At 52.7% G+C, this 17,646-nt stretch overlaps 1 protein-coding gene across 1 annotated transcript in view; it reads left to right on the top strand.

The window, feature by feature from the left end:
• The first annotated feature begins 1,139 nt into the window (after nt 1-1,139).
• The window catches only part of LONP1 (lon peptidase 1, mitochondrial), a 64,229-nt gene continuing 47,722 nt past the window's right edge, over nt 1,140-17,646 (top strand). The window contains exons 1-3 of the mRNA XM_069977882.1: nt 1,140-1,644; nt 13,935-14,023; nt 14,844-14,963. Of these exons, the coding sequence (XP_069833983.1) occupies nt 1,189-1,644; nt 13,935-14,023; nt 14,844-14,963 (665 nt within the window). The 5' untranslated portion in view covers nt 1,140-1,188. The remainder of the gene's footprint in view (nt 1,645-13,934; nt 14,024-14,843; nt 14,964-17,646) is intronic.

Here is a 17,646-nt window from a genome sequence, read left to right as displayed (position 1 = left end):
CGTTTACCGTGCAAGATCAGGAATGTGATAAATTACTAGTTTGGGCAATTACGCATGCGGCGATACCAAACATGTTTATTTATTTTTATTTAGAACATGGGAAAAGGGGGGGGATTTAGACTCATTAGGGGAGGGGGCTTTGTACTAATAAAAAATTTTTTTTTTACACTTATACTAGAAGCCCCCCTGGGGTTAGTGTTATTCCCCCTGGGGGACTTCTAGTACTCTGATCTCTCATACAGATCTATGCTGCATAGATCGATGAGATAGGCACTTTGATTGCTTCCGGCTGCTGCAGCCGGAAGCAATCCAGTGCAGATCCGGGATTAGCGCCATTACGGCGCTGAGCCCCGCTAGAGCAGGATGTGTGGATCGCTCCTCCAGGACAACGTCCCAGAGGAGCGACCCACCCCACTAGACACCAGGGAACGGCTGCGTCAAGTAATCGGATGCAGCTGTCAACTTTGACAGCTGCATCCAATTACTTTATTAGCTGGCACAGCGATCGGACCGTGCCCGCTAATAGCCGCTTCCCCAGGCTACAAGCGGCACCCGGGACCGCGGCGGTTCAGAGCGCGGCCACCTCGCGGCCCCGCTCTTAACACATGGAGGCGGCCCTGGACATACGGGTACATCCAGGGTCGCCTAACGGTTAAGTCACTCTTAAAGGGACGAGACCCAAGTTGCTCTTAAAGGGATGGTACCCAGGGTTAAAGTTTCTCTTAAAAGGAAGTCACTGGTAAAGGGGCGCTCTTTTCAAGCACTATGTATTTCCCTGGAAATGCAAATCTAGTTTCCTTTTATGATTATTATAAATTTCATGTAAGAATAAGGGCTAAAAAAGAAAAAGAAAAATCCTGTGAATAAGAAACTGCTGAATAAGAAACCAACTTTATCCCTGAATAAATAACAACTAGACACATATTTATTCGTATCCCTTCCCTATTCACACTGTGGGGCAGCAGCCATGACACATGAGGGGCCGGAAATACTTGGTCAAGGTCACAGTTCTCGGACAGAGCCGTCACATACCGTCACCTCTGCCAGTACCCATCATGGCCGCCAGGCTTCCCCAGGACTTTTCCAGAAGCTTCAGGATTGGTTGAGGGATTTGACGTCATTAGTGTGTGTGCCGGAAGCAGCGTGCTGCTCAGTGGATGAACAGTGAGGCTCAAGAGAGTGGAAGACATGGCAGCTTTCGTGCGGCTGTGGACCGGTAGTCGGTGGCTTGGCCGGTACCGGGCGGCGGGGCTCGGTGCAGCCCGTAAGGGGGAGCAGTGTGCAGGCGGAGAACAGCGGCGAGTCCTCAGACATTACACGGACATTGCATCATACAGGACCCTCCGCTGCCTCCATGCCGCCGTCCCCGCTTCGCATATGCCGCCCGCCGCCTTCTGCCGCTCGGCACACAGCTTCGGGAATCGCGGCAGCGGCGCCTTTTCTGGAGATGACGGGGCACAGAGCAGCGCAGGCGGCGAGGATGAAGGGGGTAACAGCGGAGAGGAGGGGGCTGGGGCAGAAGCCTATGGAGCCCCCATCGTCACAGCTCTTACCCCACTGGTGGTCCCTGAAGTCTTCCCCAATGTGCCCGTCATCCCGGTGTCCAGGAACCCCGTGTTCCCTAGATTTGTGAAGATCATAGAGGTGAGAGGTGGTAAGATCACCATAGAGGCCAGAGGCTGTGATAGATCGCCAGAGAGGCGGGAGGCTGTGATAGATCGCCAGAGAGGCGGGAGGCTGTGATAGATCGCCAGAGAGGCGGGAGGCTGTGATAGATCACCAGAGAGGCGAGAGGCTGTGATAGATCACCAGAGAGGCGAGAGGCTGTGATAGATCACCAGAGAGGCGAGAGGCTGTGATAGATCACCAGAGAGGCGAGAGGCTGTGATAGATCACCAGAGAGGCGAGAGGCTGTGATAGATCGCCAGAGAGGCGGGAGGCTGTGATAGATCGCCAGAGGGGCGGGAGGCTGTGATAGATCGCCAGAGGGGCGGGAGGCTGTGATAGATCGCCAGAGGGGCGAGAGGCTGTGATAGATCGCCAGAGAGGCGGGAGGCTGTGATAGATCGCCAGAGAGGCGGGAGGCTGTGATAGATCGCCAGAGAGGCGGGAGGCTGTGATAGATCGCCAGAGAGGCGGGAGGCTGTGATAGATCGCCAGAGAGGCGGGAGGCTGTGATAGATCGCCAGAGAGGCGGGAGGCTGTGATAGATCGCCAGAGAGGCGGGAGGCTGTGATAGATCGCCAGAGGGGCGGGAGGCTGTGATAGATCGCCAGAGGGGCGGGAGGCTGTGATAGATCGCCAGAGGGGCGGGAGGCTGTGATAGATCGCCAGAGGGGCGGGAGGCTGTGATAGATCGCCAGAGGGGCGGGAGGCTGTGATAGATCGCCAGAGGGGCGGGAGGCTGTGATAGATCGCCAGAGGGGCGGGAGGCTGTGATAGATCGCCAGAGGGGCGGGAGGCTGTGATAGATCGCCAGAGGGGCGGGAGGCTGTGATAGATCGCCAGAGGGGCGGGAGGCTGTGATAGATCGCCAGAGGGGCGGGAGGCTGTGATAGATCGCCAGAGGGGCGGGAGGCTGTGATAGATCGCCAGAGGGGCGGGAGGCTGTGATAGATCGCCAGAGGGGCGGGAGGCTGTGATAGATCGCCAGAGGGGCGGGAGGCTGTGATAGATCGCCAGAGGGGCGGGAGGCTGTGATAGATCGCCAGAGGGGCGGGAGGCTGTGATAGATCGCCAGAGGGGCGGGAGGCTGTGATAGATCGCCAGAGGGGCGGGAGGCTGTGATAGATCGCCAGAGGGGCGGGAGGCTGTGATAGATCGCCAGAGGGGCGGGAGGCTGTGATAGATCGCCAGAGGGGCGGGAGGCTGTGATAGATCGCCAGAGGGGCGGGAGGCTGTGATAGATCGCCAGAGGGGCGGGAGGCTGTGATAGATCGCCAGAGGGGCGGGAGGCTGTGATAGATCGCCAGAGGGGCGGGAGGCTGTGATAGATCGCCAGAGGGGCGGGAGGCTGTGATAGATCGCCAGAGGGGCGGGAGGCTGTGATAGATCGCCAGAGGGGCGGGAGGCTGTGATAGATCGCCAGAGGGGCGGGAGGCTGTGATAGATCGCCAGAGGGGCGGGAGGCTGTGATAGATCGCCAGAGGGGCGGGAGGCTGTGATAGATCGCCAGAGGGGCGGGAGGCTGTGATAGATCGCCAGAGGGGCGGGAGGCTGTGATAGATCGCCAGAGGGGCGGGAGGCTGTGATAGATCGCCAGAGGGGCGGGAGGCTGTGATAGATCGCCAGAGGGGCGGGAGGCTGTGATAGATCGCCAGAGGGGCGGGAGGCTGTGATAGATCGCCAGAGGGGCGGGAGGCTGTGATAGATCGCCAGAGGGGCGGGAGGCTGTGATAGATCGCCAGAGGGGCGGGAGGCTGTGATAGATCGCCAGAGGGGCGGGAGGCTGTGATAGATCGCCAGAGGGGCGGGAGGCTGTGATAGATCGCCAGAGGGGCGGGAGGCTGTGATAGATCGCCAGAGGGGCGGGAGGCTGTGATAGATCGCCAGAGGGGCGGGAGGCTGTGATAGATCGCCAGAGGGGCGGGAGGCTGTGATAGATCGCCAGAGGGGCGGGAGGCTGTGATAGATCGCCAGAGGGGCGGGAGGCTGTGATAGATCGCCAGAGGGGCGGGAGGCTGTGATAGATCGCCAGAGGGGCGGGAGGCTGTGATAGATCGCCAGAGGGGCGGGAGGCTGTGATAGATCGCCAGAGGGGCGGGAGGCTGTGATAGATCGCCAGAGAGGCGGTGAGATTACCATAGAAATGAAGTGTGTGGACTTGTCTTCTACCTATCTGAAGTAAAGTCTGGAGTTCGGGACAGATGTCACAACCCTACAAACTGAGCTGCCGGGCTGGATCGTTCAAGGATACTAAAAGCGTTCGTGAGGCAGTCATCCTGTGTATACTTACCATCTGCGCTTCTTATGATCTGGTGTCCCACTCTCCAGTCCTTGAGCCGACTGTCAATCATTTTGAAGCAGGCAGAGCCTGAAGATGCAGCAGCTGTAAGACTGGAGAGCTTTGGCAGATCACAAGCAGTGTGGATGGTAAGTATACACGACTGCTGTGTGATGTAAAAACGAACAGCACAGAGATACAAATATCTTAGACCCCCTGAAATATAAATAAATATATATATATATATCCCAACCCCCCCCCCCCCCCAATATATATAGCTATCACAGACTTCCCCAAAATATATATATATATATATATATATATATATATATATATATGTTATAGCAGTTGAGTGTAAGTGCAGGCACATTATAACAGGAATGGAAAGGATGGGAAACCCAGGGCCTGACAGAGACTGCAGGGGGCATGAAGGAAAGAACAGCATATGTGGGCACATAACTGCAGCACATAACGGCAGAGAGGGGTTACAGCTATGGAGAGATTACCTACACAGCCCTGTCCCCAAATGCAAGCCCCAGCCTGAAGTGTATCTACCATGATTTGAAAGGTGAGGGAGACTTCCTGGGTTGAAGTACAGTGCTGAAGACCCCGCTATGCAGACCCTGCCTTACCCCACTCCCCCTTCCATCCAGTACAGGGAGCTCTTAAACCAAGTCACAATTTTGAAAAACTATGAGCTCTTCTTGCAAAATGCTCTCAATCCAAGTTACTCTTAAACCAAGGTACTGTGTGTGTGTATATATATATATATATCTCCCCAAACCCTTTATATGCATATCTGTGCTGTCAGTACCTTTATCTTTATTGGGCACACATAACGCTGTTTACACAGAAAGATGCAAATTTGCGAAACCTGCTCTAAAGACCCGATCAGTTGATAATCAGACACTTTCCCCGTACTCGGCTGATCACTGTCACTTTTAGACGGGCTGCAGGAGCATTTTTAGCTACACATCTTGCCTTTAAACCACCTGGTGTAGAAGGCTCTTTACTCTGCTGAGGGGATGACCCCACTGAACCCCCCCCCCTCCCCCCCCCCAAAAAAAAATATAAAAAAAAAAAAATATATATATATATATATATATATATATATATATATATAATTAAAGGTAAAGTAGAAGTGAGAATCATGTAACCCACTGATATGTCCCTATAGAGCACGGGGGGGAGCTTAGGATGAAGCATGTAACCTGATATGTCCCTATAGAGCACGGAGGGGGGGGGGCTTAGGATGAAGCATGTTATAGCTGATAGCTGTCAAACTCGGGCCCTCCAGCTGTTGCTTAACTACAAATCCCATCATGCCTGGGCAGCCGAAGCTTTAGCTTTGGCTGAGGATGAAGCATGTAACCTGCTGATATGTCCCTATAGTGTATGATTTGGGGAGGGGGTCGCGGATGCAGAGGATGAAGCATGTAACCTGCTGATATGTCCCTATAGGGCACAGGGGCGCTGAGGATGATCCATGTAACCTGATATGTCCCTATAGGGCACAGGGGCGCTGAGGATGATCCATGTAACCTGCTGATATGTCCCTATAGGGCACAGGGGCGCTGAGGATGATTCATGTAACCTGCTGATATGTCCCTATAGGGCACAGGGGCGCTGAGGATGATTCATGTAACCTGCTGATATGTCCCTATAGAACGTGGGGGGCTGAGGATGAAGCATGTATCCTTCTGATATGTGCCTATAGAGCATGATGATGCATGTAGCCCGCTGATGTGTCTATAGAGCACAGCGAGCTTAGGATAAAGCATGAAACCTGCTTATGGGTACAAACACACACACCGTATACGCAGCAGATACGTAACAAATACGCAGCAGATTTGATGCTGTGTTCAGTTATTTAGATCTAATCTACTGCGTATTTGCTGCGTATCGCAGCAGTAAATACGCTGCGTATACGGTGTGTGGGTTTATACCCTATATGTCTTATAGAGCTCAAGTTGCTGAGAAGGAGTTTCCATTAGAAGTTTAAACATTATGCTAACTAGGCATTTTAGTGCACTTAGTGCTGGTCTATAGATAAATGGGAAGCCAATGGGGGTATCTGGAATTCTGGAGAGCTTTCTGGATGCACATTCATAAGCTGTCCGGATTCATTGCTTGCTAGCCTTGGCCAGCGTCTAAACCCCAGCAAGCGCCTCTGGGTGCTGATTTTGGCCCTTTAACTGTACACGCTGTTAATCAGGAGTGCATACAGTTAAATGCGGTGCTGTGATTGATACAGCCGGGGGTACTGGCTCCCGACCTAGTCATTCACTCTAGTTGCAACAGGCAGCAATTATACCTCTGGCCACAAGAGATCTCTCTCTTCTCCCACAGTATTGCTGCATCACTTGTGCACACATAAAGCCTCTAGACAGAAGGAGAAGCCAGAGGGGGAGCACTGCTACAGAAGGTGAGTATGTTATTTTTCCTCCTCTATTTCTTCGGGCCAGAAACACTGAGTTTACATTTTGTCACCATGACAGAACCACCTGAGAGATTGCCCTTTGACCCTGAATAGGAACAGGAACATGGAGGTTAAAAAGTCCACCTCAATGTTTTCCTGGGTTAAAGGGGTAGTGCGGCGCTAAAAAATTATTCACAGAATAACACACATTACAAAGTTATACAACTTTGTAATGTATGTTATGTCTGTAAATCGCCCCCCTTCCCCGTGTCCCACCACCCCCGCCCGTGTACCCGGAAGTGTGTGGTGCATTATACATTACCTGATCCGTGTCGAGCCCGTCCGCCATCTTGTGCCAAACGTCATCTTCGGACGGACGGCCGAATTGCTGCCGCCGTCCCCCCTCCGCCGCGTCGTAACTGTGCTCAGCCGCGATTGGCTGAGCACAGTTATGCTCAGCCAATCGCGGCTGATGACGTCCGAAGATGATGTTTGGCACAAGGTGGCGGACGGGCCCGACACGGATCAGGTAATGTATAATGCACCACACACTTCGGGTACACAGGCGGGGTTGGTGGGACACGGGGAAGGGGGCAATTCACAGACATAACATACATTACAAAGTTGTATAACTTTGTAATGTGTGTTATTCTGTGAATAATTTTTTAGCGCCGCACTACCCCTTAAAGGATCAAAACACACAGCATGCTGCAGCTATAGAGCACACATGCGCACACACACACACAAAGCCTGCTTCAGCCATAGAACACACACACACACAGCCTGCTGCAGCCATAGAACACACACACACAGCCTGCTGCAGCCATAGGGCGCACACACAGCCTGCTGCAGCCATAGAGCATGCGTACACACAAACAGCCTGCTGCAGCCATAGAGCACACACACGCAGCCTGCTGCAGCCATAGAGCACACACACACAAACAGCCTGCTGCATCCATAGAGCACACACACACAGCCTGCTGCAGCCATAGAGCACACACACACAGCCTGCTGCAGCCATAGAGCACACACACACAGCCTGCTGCAGCCATAGAGCACACACACAGCCTGCTGCAGCCATAGAGCACACACACACACAGCCTGCTGCATCCATAGAGCACACACACACAGCCTGCTGCAGCCATAGAGCACACACACAGCCTGCTGCAGCCATAGAGCACACACACACACACAGCCTGCTGCAGCCATAGAGCGCACACACACACAGCCTGCTGCAGCCATAGAGCGCACACACACACAGCCTGCTGCAGCCATAGAGCGCACACACACACACACACACACACACACAGCCTGCTGCTGCCATAGAGCACACACACACACCCCGCCTGCTGCAGCCATAGAGCACACACACACAGCCTGCTGCAGCCATAGAGCCCACACACACAGCCCGCTGCAGCCATACAGCACACACACACAAACAGCCTGCTGCAGCCATAGAGCACACACACACACAGCCTGCTGCAGCCATAGAGCGCACACACACACAGCCTGCTGCAGCCATAGAGCACACACAGAGCCTGCTGCAGCCATAGAGCACACACAGCCTGCTGCAGCCATAGAGCACACACACACACACCGCCTGCTGCAGCCATAGAGCACACACACCGCCTGCTGCAGCCATAGAGCACACACACCGCCTGCTGCAGCCATAGAGCACACACACCGCCTGCTGCAGCCATAGAGCACACACACACACACACACACACACACAAAGCCTGCTGCAGCCATAGAGCACACACACACACACACACACACACACACACACAAAGCCTGCTGCAGCCATAGAGCACACACACACAGCCTGCTGCAGCCATAGAGCACACACACACACAGCCTGCTGCAGCCATAGAGCACACACACACACAGCCTGCTGCAGCCATAGAGCACACACAAACACACAGCCTGCTGCAGCCATAGAGCACACACACAGAGCCTGCTGCAGCCATAGAGCACACACACACACAGCCTGCTGCAGCCATAGAGCGCACACACACACACAGCCTGCTGCAGCCATAGAGCACACACACACAGCCTGCTGCAGCCATAGAGCGCACACACAGAGCCTGCTGCAGCCATAGAGCACACACACACAGCCTGCTGCAGCCATAGAGCGCACACACACACACACACAGCCTGCTGCAGCCATAGAGCACACACACACAGCCTGCTGCAGCCATAGAGCACACACACACAGCCTGCTGCAGCCATAGAGCACACACACACAGCCTGCTGCAGCCATAGAGCACACACACACAGCCTGCTGCAGCCATAGAGCACACACACACAGCCTGCTGCAGCCGTAGAGCACACACACACAGCCTGCTGCAGCCGTAGAGCACACACACACAGCCTGCTGCAGCCGTAGAGCACACACACACAGCCTGCTGCAGCCGTAGAGCACACACACACAGCCTGCTGCAGCCGTAGAGCACACACACACAGCCTGCTGCAGCCATAGAGCACACACACACAGCCTGCTGCAGCCATAGAGCACACACACACAGCCTGCTGCAGCCATAGAGCACACACACAGCCTGCTGCAGCCATAGAGCACACACACAGCCTGCTGCAGCCATAGAGCACACACACAGCCTGCTGCAGCCATAGAGCACACACACACACACACAGCCTGCTGCAGCCATAGAGCGCACACACACACAGCCTGCTGCAGCCATAGAGCGCACACACACACACACAGCCTGCTGCAGCCATAGAGCACACACACACACACACCCCGCCTGCTGCAGCCATAGAGCACACACACACAGCCTGCTGCAGCCATAGAGCCCACACACAGCCCGCTGCAGCCATACAGCACACACACACAAACAGCCTGCTGCAGCCATACAGCGCACACACACAGCCTGCTGCAGCCATAGAGCAAACACAGCCTGCTGCAGCCATAGAGCACACACACACAGCCTGCTGCAGCCATAGAGCACACACACACAGCCTGCTGCAGCCATAGAGCACACACACAGCCTGCTGCAGCCATAGAGCACACACACAGCCTGCTGCAGCCATAGAGCACACACACAGCCTGCTGCAGCCATAGAGCACACACACACACACACAGCCTGCTGCAGCCATAGAGCGCACACACACACAGCCTGCTGCAGCCATAGAGCGCACACACACACACACAGCCTGCTGCAGCCATAGAGCACACACACACACACACCCCGCCTGCTGCAGCCATAGAGCACACACACACAGCCTGCTGCAGCCATAGAGCCCACACACAGCCCGCTGCAGCCATACAGCACACACACACAAACAGCCTGCTGCAGCCATACAGCGCACACACACAGCCTGCTGCAGCCATAGAGCAAACACAGCCTGCTGCAGCCATAGAGCACACACACACACCGCCTGCTGCAGCCATAGAGCACACACACCGCCTGCTGCAGCCATAGAGCACACACACCGCCTGCTGCAGCCATAGAGCACACACACCGCCTGCTGCAGCCATAGAGCACACACACAGCCTGCTGCAGCCATAGAGCACACACACACACACACACACACAAAGCCTGCTGCAGCCATAGAGCACACACACACAGCCTGCTGCAGCCATAGAGCACACACACACAGCCTGCTGCAGCCATAGAGCACACACACACACAGCCTGCTGCAGCCATAGAGCACACACACACACACACAGCCTTCTGCAGCCATAGAGCACACACACACACACACACAGCCTGCTGCAGCCATAGAGCACACACACACACACAGCCTGCTGCAGCCATAGAGCGCACACACACACAGCCTGCTGCAGCCATAGAGCGCACACACACACAGCCTGCTGCAGCCATAGAGCACACACAAACAGCCTGCTGCAGCCATAGAGCACACACACACACACACAGCCTGCTGCAGCCATAGAGCACACACACACACACACCCTGCTGCAGCCATAGAGCACACACACACACACACACAGCCTGCTGCAGCAAAAGAGCACACACAGAGCCTGCTGCAGCCATAGAGCACACACACAGAGCCTGCTGCAGCCATAGAGCACACACACACAGCCTGCTGCAGCCATAGAGCGCACACACACACACACACACACACACACAGCCTGCTGCAGCCATAGAGCACACACACACAGCCTGCTGCAGCCATAGAGCGCACACACACACACACAGCCTGCTGCAGCCATAGAGCACACACACACAGCCTGCTGCAGCCATAGAGCACACACACACAGCCTGCTGCAGCGAAAGAGCACACACACACACAGCCTGCTGCAGCGAAAGAGCACACGCACACACACAGCCTGCTGCAGCCATAGAGCACACGCACACACACAGCCTGCTGCAGCCATAGAGCGCGCGCACACACACACACACACACACACAGCCTGCTGCAACCATAGAGCGCACACACACACACACACACACACACACACACACACACACACACAGCCTGCTGCAACCATAGAGCACACACACAGCCTGCTGCAACCATAGAGCACACACACACACAGCCTGCTGCAGCCATAGAGCACACACACACACACAGCCTGCTGCAGCCATAGTGCACACACACACACACACACACACAGCCTGCTGCAGCCATAGAGCACACACACACACAGCCTGCTGCAGCCATAGTGCACACACACACACACAGCCTGCTGCAGCCATAGTGCACACACACACAGCCTGCTGCAGCCATAGAGCACACACACAGCCTGCTGCATCCATAGAGCACACACACACACAGCCTGCTGCATCCATAGAGCACACACACGCAGCCTGCTGCAGCCATAGAGCACACACACACAGCCTGCTGCAGCCATAGAGCACACACACGCAGCCTGCTGCAGCCATAGAGCACACACACGCAGCCTGCTGCAGCCATAGAGCACACACACGCAGCCTGCTGCAGCCATAGAGCACACACACGCAGCCTGCTGCAGCCATAGAGCACACACACGCAGCCTGCTGCAGCCATAGAGCACAGACACGCAGCCTGCTGCAGCCATAGAGCACACACACACACAGCCTGCTGCAGCCATAGAGCACACACACACACAGCCTGCTGCAGCCATAGAGCACACACACACACACAGCCTGCTGCAGCCATAGAGCACACACACACACACAGCCTGCTGCAGCCATAGAGCACACACACACACAGCCTGCTGCAGCCATAGAGCACACACACACACACAGCCTGCTGCAGCCATAGTGCACACACTCACACAGCCTGCTGCAGCCATAGAGCACACACACACACAGCCTGCTGCAGCCATAGTGCACACACTCACACAGCTTGCTGCAGCCATAGAGCACACACACACACAGCCTGCTGCAGCCATAGAGCACACACACACACAGCCTGCTGCAGCCATAGAGCACACACACACACACACAGCCTGCTGCAGCCATAGAGCACACACACACAGCCTGCTGCAGCCATAGAGCACACACACACACACACACAGCCTGCTGCAGCCATAGAGCACACACACAGCCTGCTGCAGCCATAGAGCACACACACACAGCCTGCTGCAGCCATAGAGCACACACACACACAGCCTGCTGCAGCCATAGAGCGCGCGCACACACACACACACACACAGCCTGCTGCAGCCATAGAGCACACACACACACACACACACACAGCCTGCTGCAGCCATAGAGCACACACACACAGCCTGTTGCAGCCATAGAGCACACACACACAGCCTGCTGCAGCCATAGAGCACACACACACAGCCTGCTGCAGCCATAGAGCACACACACACAGCCTGCTGCAGCCATAGAGCACACACACACAGCCTGCTGCAACCATAGAGCGCGCGCACACACACACAGCCTGCTGCAGCCATAGAGCACACACACACACACACAGCCTGCTGCAGCCATAGAGCACACACAGAGCCTGCTGCAGCCATAGAGCACACACACACACACACACAGCCTGCTGCAGCCATAGAGCACGCACACACACACAACCTCTCCCTTTATTTTTACTAGTAGTTTAGTGACAAACTGAAAAGGGGTAATTTGGTGGGGGCTTTTTGGGTTGTTTGTGGGGGTGTTTTGATGTGGCCCATGTTGGATGTGGGGGACATGAACATGTTACATTATTGTGTAAACAATGTTAGGCCATGTCCACACATCCACTGGTGAAAAGGAGAGAGCCGAACTCTGATTACAGAAAATGTCATCTGTCACTTAATTTGTTGAGTGAACCTCCTGATGGGGTGTTTGGTGCAATCACCTAGGGGAGTTTGATCTGCCTTGCGACTGAACTTGCTGTAAATTTAGGATGTGACACTGACACCGTTAAGGGGCAAATGTGTATTACCCATGAGGTAACTGTTTTTTACTCAAAACTTAGTGTTGTAACATTCCTCAGTTATTCCTCCTGTAAATGTGTAAATACAGGTTCTACTTTACATTTTTCCATTGTTTACCTTTATTTCACTTCTCTTAAAGTCTGATTTGCTTATTTAAGGGTACCTTCACACCTACCGGATCCACAGCGGATCTCACTTCTGCGGATTCAAAGAGAGAACCGCTGCGGATCGACATCCCGCTGTGAATATGTGCTTTAACTCCCTGGTGCCCGCAGCCCCGCCGTCGCATCCCCCATCCCCGGCGGCGGCACATCCCCCCCCCCCCCTATCCCGGCATATATTCGTTTTAGAAGTTGTTATATGTGGGCTGGTGGGGTTAGTATGCCAGGACTGCTTTTAAGCCTCAGTCTGACCCTGCAGTATATAGTTGCCTCATACAAGCAATATTAAATACGTGCAATATATATGGAAATGTGCAATATTGGAACTGTCAGAGAAATATATCCGAATATCTATGAACTTTGGTGTTATGATGGGGGCTGTGAAGATACATAAGAAGCTTCATTTTGTTTTTGTTTCTTTGATTTGTGTTTTAAGTTACTCAATAAAAGTTATATTTTAAGGTTCTCATAGCCTGTCAGTGAAAATAAATATGTATGTATGTGTATGTACAGTGGTGCCTTGGATTACGAGCATAATTTGTTCCGGGATCGTGCTTGTAATCCAAATCCACTCTTTAGCCAAAGCAAATTTTCCCATAAGAATTTATTGAAATGCAGATAAATGGTTCCACACACCAAAAAATTATGATTTTTTTTCTTATTGTAAATAAAATGTAAAACAAATGAAACAAACATTTAGAAATCAGCAATCAGCATGTGGATTATAGTGTATAGTAAGTGCAAAAACCTGAAAAAACAGCAGCAGTTTGTAGATACGGGAAGGAACTGCAGATCCCCATAATGCAGTAGAGTAGTACAACAGGCTACCAAGTTACCAAGTTACAATTTTGCAAAGAGCTCTCAATCCAAGTTACTCTTAGGGTAGCTTCACACGTACCGACTCTGCTAGATCCTGGCAGATCACTTTCACTACATACACACAGCAGTACAGGTACACTTAAAACCCGATGTACCACTGTGTGTGTGTGTGTGTGTGTGTATATATATAATGTGTGTGTGTGTGTTCAGTTGATTTTAGACTTAAACAGTTTTTTACATTTTCACATGTAGGTGAAGAATCCAAACTTGGTGGCGCTTCTCAGACGTAAAGTGAGGCTCGCTCAACCCTATGCTGGAGTTTTTCTAAAGAAAGATGACAAGTAAATATTTCTTCTCTACTCCTGTAAAAACAAAATAGAGGAGAACAGGACGAAGGTGCACATTTTTGTGCAGTAGTCTGTGCCTTTTGGGTAAGAGGCATGGTCTCATTCAGCACCTTATTTATCTATGCTAGCAGGTGTGAATTATGGTGAAAATGTACACGTGCTAAGTGTAGATATCTGTGCCTACCATACGGCAGATTTACTATAAAGTTAATTACCTGGATTACCCCTTTTAAATACCCTTTTATGTATCTGTTTCCTCTGTTTAATTTAAAAACATCCTGTTAATCATCGGTTGACAGTGTGATTTGTACCCCGCCACCCCCGTGACATTGGTGCTGAGATTGGCACCTAGCAAAAAGGGGGGGGGGGGTGACAGTATCACTTTAAGTAAAAATGCAAGAATAATGGACATTTTTTGTTCATCCATAGGAGTTGTCTGGGCAGAGGTGTTTTCTAATATCTCCAGGCTGCCGTGGAAAATAAATCTGCCGACATTTTTTGCTCCCCTGCAGCCTACGATATCACGGCACCCTGGTCTCCTCTGGGAGCATCACCAGACCCCTAGCCGATCAGCCTGCAGCAGTGTCCTTTTTCAGCTTGTGATTGGCTGAGTGGTCTTGTGCCAATCCCAACACCAGGAAGTGAGACAGGGAAGGCTAGTACAGGGTTTCTTCTCTTTTGGGCAAGAATTCTTCTGTCTGTGATTTTTTTTTTTTTTTTTTTTTTTTTTTTGTTTTGTGTCTGTGATAGTTTTTTTGTTTTATTTTCTAGTTTAACCATCTAAACACCTTTTTATTTCTTTTCGATGTATTAGTAATGAGTCTGATTCTGTTGGAAGTCTGGACGAAATCTACCACACAGGAACCTTTGTTCAGATTCATGAAATGCAGGACATGGATGACAAGCTGCGAATGATTGTCATGGGGCACAGAAGGCATGTATAGCATCATTACAATTCCTAATGCACCATTCTTGCTTAGCTAATCACAATTCCTGCCACAGGATATCACAGCTTTATGGTGCGTTTACACAGAGATTTATCTGACAGATTTTTGAAGCCAAAGCCAGGAACAGACTATAAACAGGGTGCAGGTCATAAAGGAAAGACTGAAATTCCCTGTCTTTTCAAGTCCATTCCTGACTTTGGCTTTCAAAATGGTCAGATAAATCTGCCTGTGTAAATGCACCATAAGTTTGGCTCTTGTAGTCAAATTGTTTCGCCATTACATAATCACGTGTAGCTTGTTAGTGATAAACCAGTAGTGGCATGGGAACAAAGCAGAATCAATAAGAGGAGTTTAAACTAGGTTTTTAGGAGGGGTGTCTTCTGCATTTTGAGTATACATTCTATAAAACCTCTTTAACCCATTGACAACACAGGATGAGCATGCTTATATAATGCAAGCTCAGTACGTGAGCCCACCCTATACGCTACACTACTTTATGATTCCCTCCCTAAGGCAATGGCAAGTAAATGGTGCTGGTAAACCTGCAGACTTAATGCACAGATGGCCGATGCAACAGGACGGAGGTAAGTGACTTACCCCCGCCCTTCAGTACGAGTGATTGGGACCCGTGCAGCATGGCTGCGGGGGTCCCAATCAGTCCATGACAGGTGTTTAGCAATCGCTGCATTTAAGGAAGTCAGCGAAAAGATAAAGTTGCGACGTTTAAGGGGTTAATGACAGGCAGCTGTGGGATCGCAGCTGCCTGTCATTATCTTTGGCCCAAGACATGCTGATGTGTGCGGGACCGCTCACACTGCAGCCACTTACTGTCAGGAACGTTTATATAAGCTCCTGCTGCACGGGGAATCTGCAGCAGAAACGTATATAAACGTATTGTGGACGTGAAGAGGGTACAATTGCTATATTACCTTTCTTATAACTAAGGCTGTGGAGTCAGTAAACCACAACTGTGACTTCAACTCCGACTCCTGATTTTTATCAGGGCCAACTCTAACTCCTTCATAAATGGCCAGACACCAAGTGATTTATTTGTCCAGCCAATGTAAAGTAGCTCAGTAAATCTGTAAACTAGATCTGGCTATTGTCCTACATGATCCTGGGGCGATTTCTGAATGAATTAGGCAAAGATATAAAGCACATTCTTCTCCGTGTCTCCAGCCTCCATGTCCTGAACAACCGAAACCGAATCTTTCCAAACACAGGAAAGATGCTAACAATGCCAGATACCTGTGATATTGAGGTTTGACATAGTGATATAGAGGGCTCAGCAATAGTGATATAAAGTTCAGCGATAGCTCTCTGTCAACGTCCCCACTCCTGAATCATCATGGCCCCACAGATACTACCTTCTCAGCAAGTCAGTGACTGCAGCTGTGCCCAGCCTCTCTCACAGATTGGCTGAGCAGGCATTTCTGTGTTGGGTAATGACATCACAGGATTGGGAGCGTGTTGCACGTTGCATTGTGGGGGCATGGGGATGGGTAGATAGGACGACTTTATTATGATCTCACCACCCTCCTGAATTTTCCACTGTTGCCTAAAATACCCCTTTAATTTCTGCATCTCTAAGGGTCCGTTTACACGTAGATTTGAAGCCAAAGCCAGAAACAGACTATAGATCAGGTCATAAAGGAAAGCCTAAGATTTTTCCACTTTAAAATCCAATCCTGGTCTTCGCTTCAAATCTTTGGCAGATAACCTGTCAGATAATCTTTCTGTGTAAATAGACCCTTACACACACGCAGCCATAGCATGCATGCACACACTCACACAGCCTGCTGCAGTCATAGCATACACACACCCACAGGCTGCTTCAGCCACAGAGCACGCGCACACCCACAGGCTGCTTCAGCCACAGAGCACGCGCACAGCCACAGAGCACGCGCACAGCCACAGAGCACGCGCACAGCCACAGAGCACGCGCACAGCCACAGAGCACGCGCACAGCCACAGAGCACGCGCACAGCCACAGAGCACGCGCACAGCCACAGAGCACGCGCACAGCCACAGAGCACGCGCACAGCCACAGAGCACGCGCACAGCCACAGAGCACGCGCACAGCCACAGGCTGCCTCAGCCACAGAGCACGCGCACGCCCACACCCACAGGCTGCCTCAGCCACAGAGCACGCGCACGCCCACACCCACAGGCTGCCTCAGCCACAGAGCACGCGCACGCCCACACCCACAGGCTGCCTCAGCCACAGAGCACGCGCACGCCCACACCCACAGGCTGCCTCAGCCACAGAGCACGCGCACGCCCACACCCACAGGCTCAGAGCACGCGCACACCCACAGCCACAGAGCACGCGCACACCCACACCCACAGGCTGCCTCAGCCACAGAGCACGCGCACACCCACACCCACAGGCTGCCTCAGCCACAGAGCACGCGCACACCCACACCCACACCCACAGGCTGCCTCAGCCACAGAGCACGCGCACACCCAAACCCACAGGCTGCCTCAGCCACAGAGCACGCGCACACCCACACCCACACCCACAGGCTGCCTCAGCCACAGAGCACGCGCACACCCACACCCACAGGCTGCCTCAGCCACAGAGCACGCGCACACCCACACCCACAGGCTGCCTCAGCCACAGAGCACACCCACACCCACACCCACAGGCTGCCTCAGCCACAGAGCACG

Source organism: Dendropsophus ebraccatus, chromosome 7, assembly GCF_027789765.1.
Source record: "Dendropsophus ebraccatus isolate aDenEbr1 chromosome 7, aDenEbr1.pat, whole genome shotgun sequence".
NCBI classification, from domain to species: domain Eukaryota; kingdom Metazoa; phylum Chordata; class Amphibia; order Anura; family Hylidae; genus Dendropsophus; species Dendropsophus ebraccatus.
The sequence above is the reverse complement of the archived record's forward strand: the minus strand, read 5'-3'. Positions and strand labels throughout refer to the sequence as shown.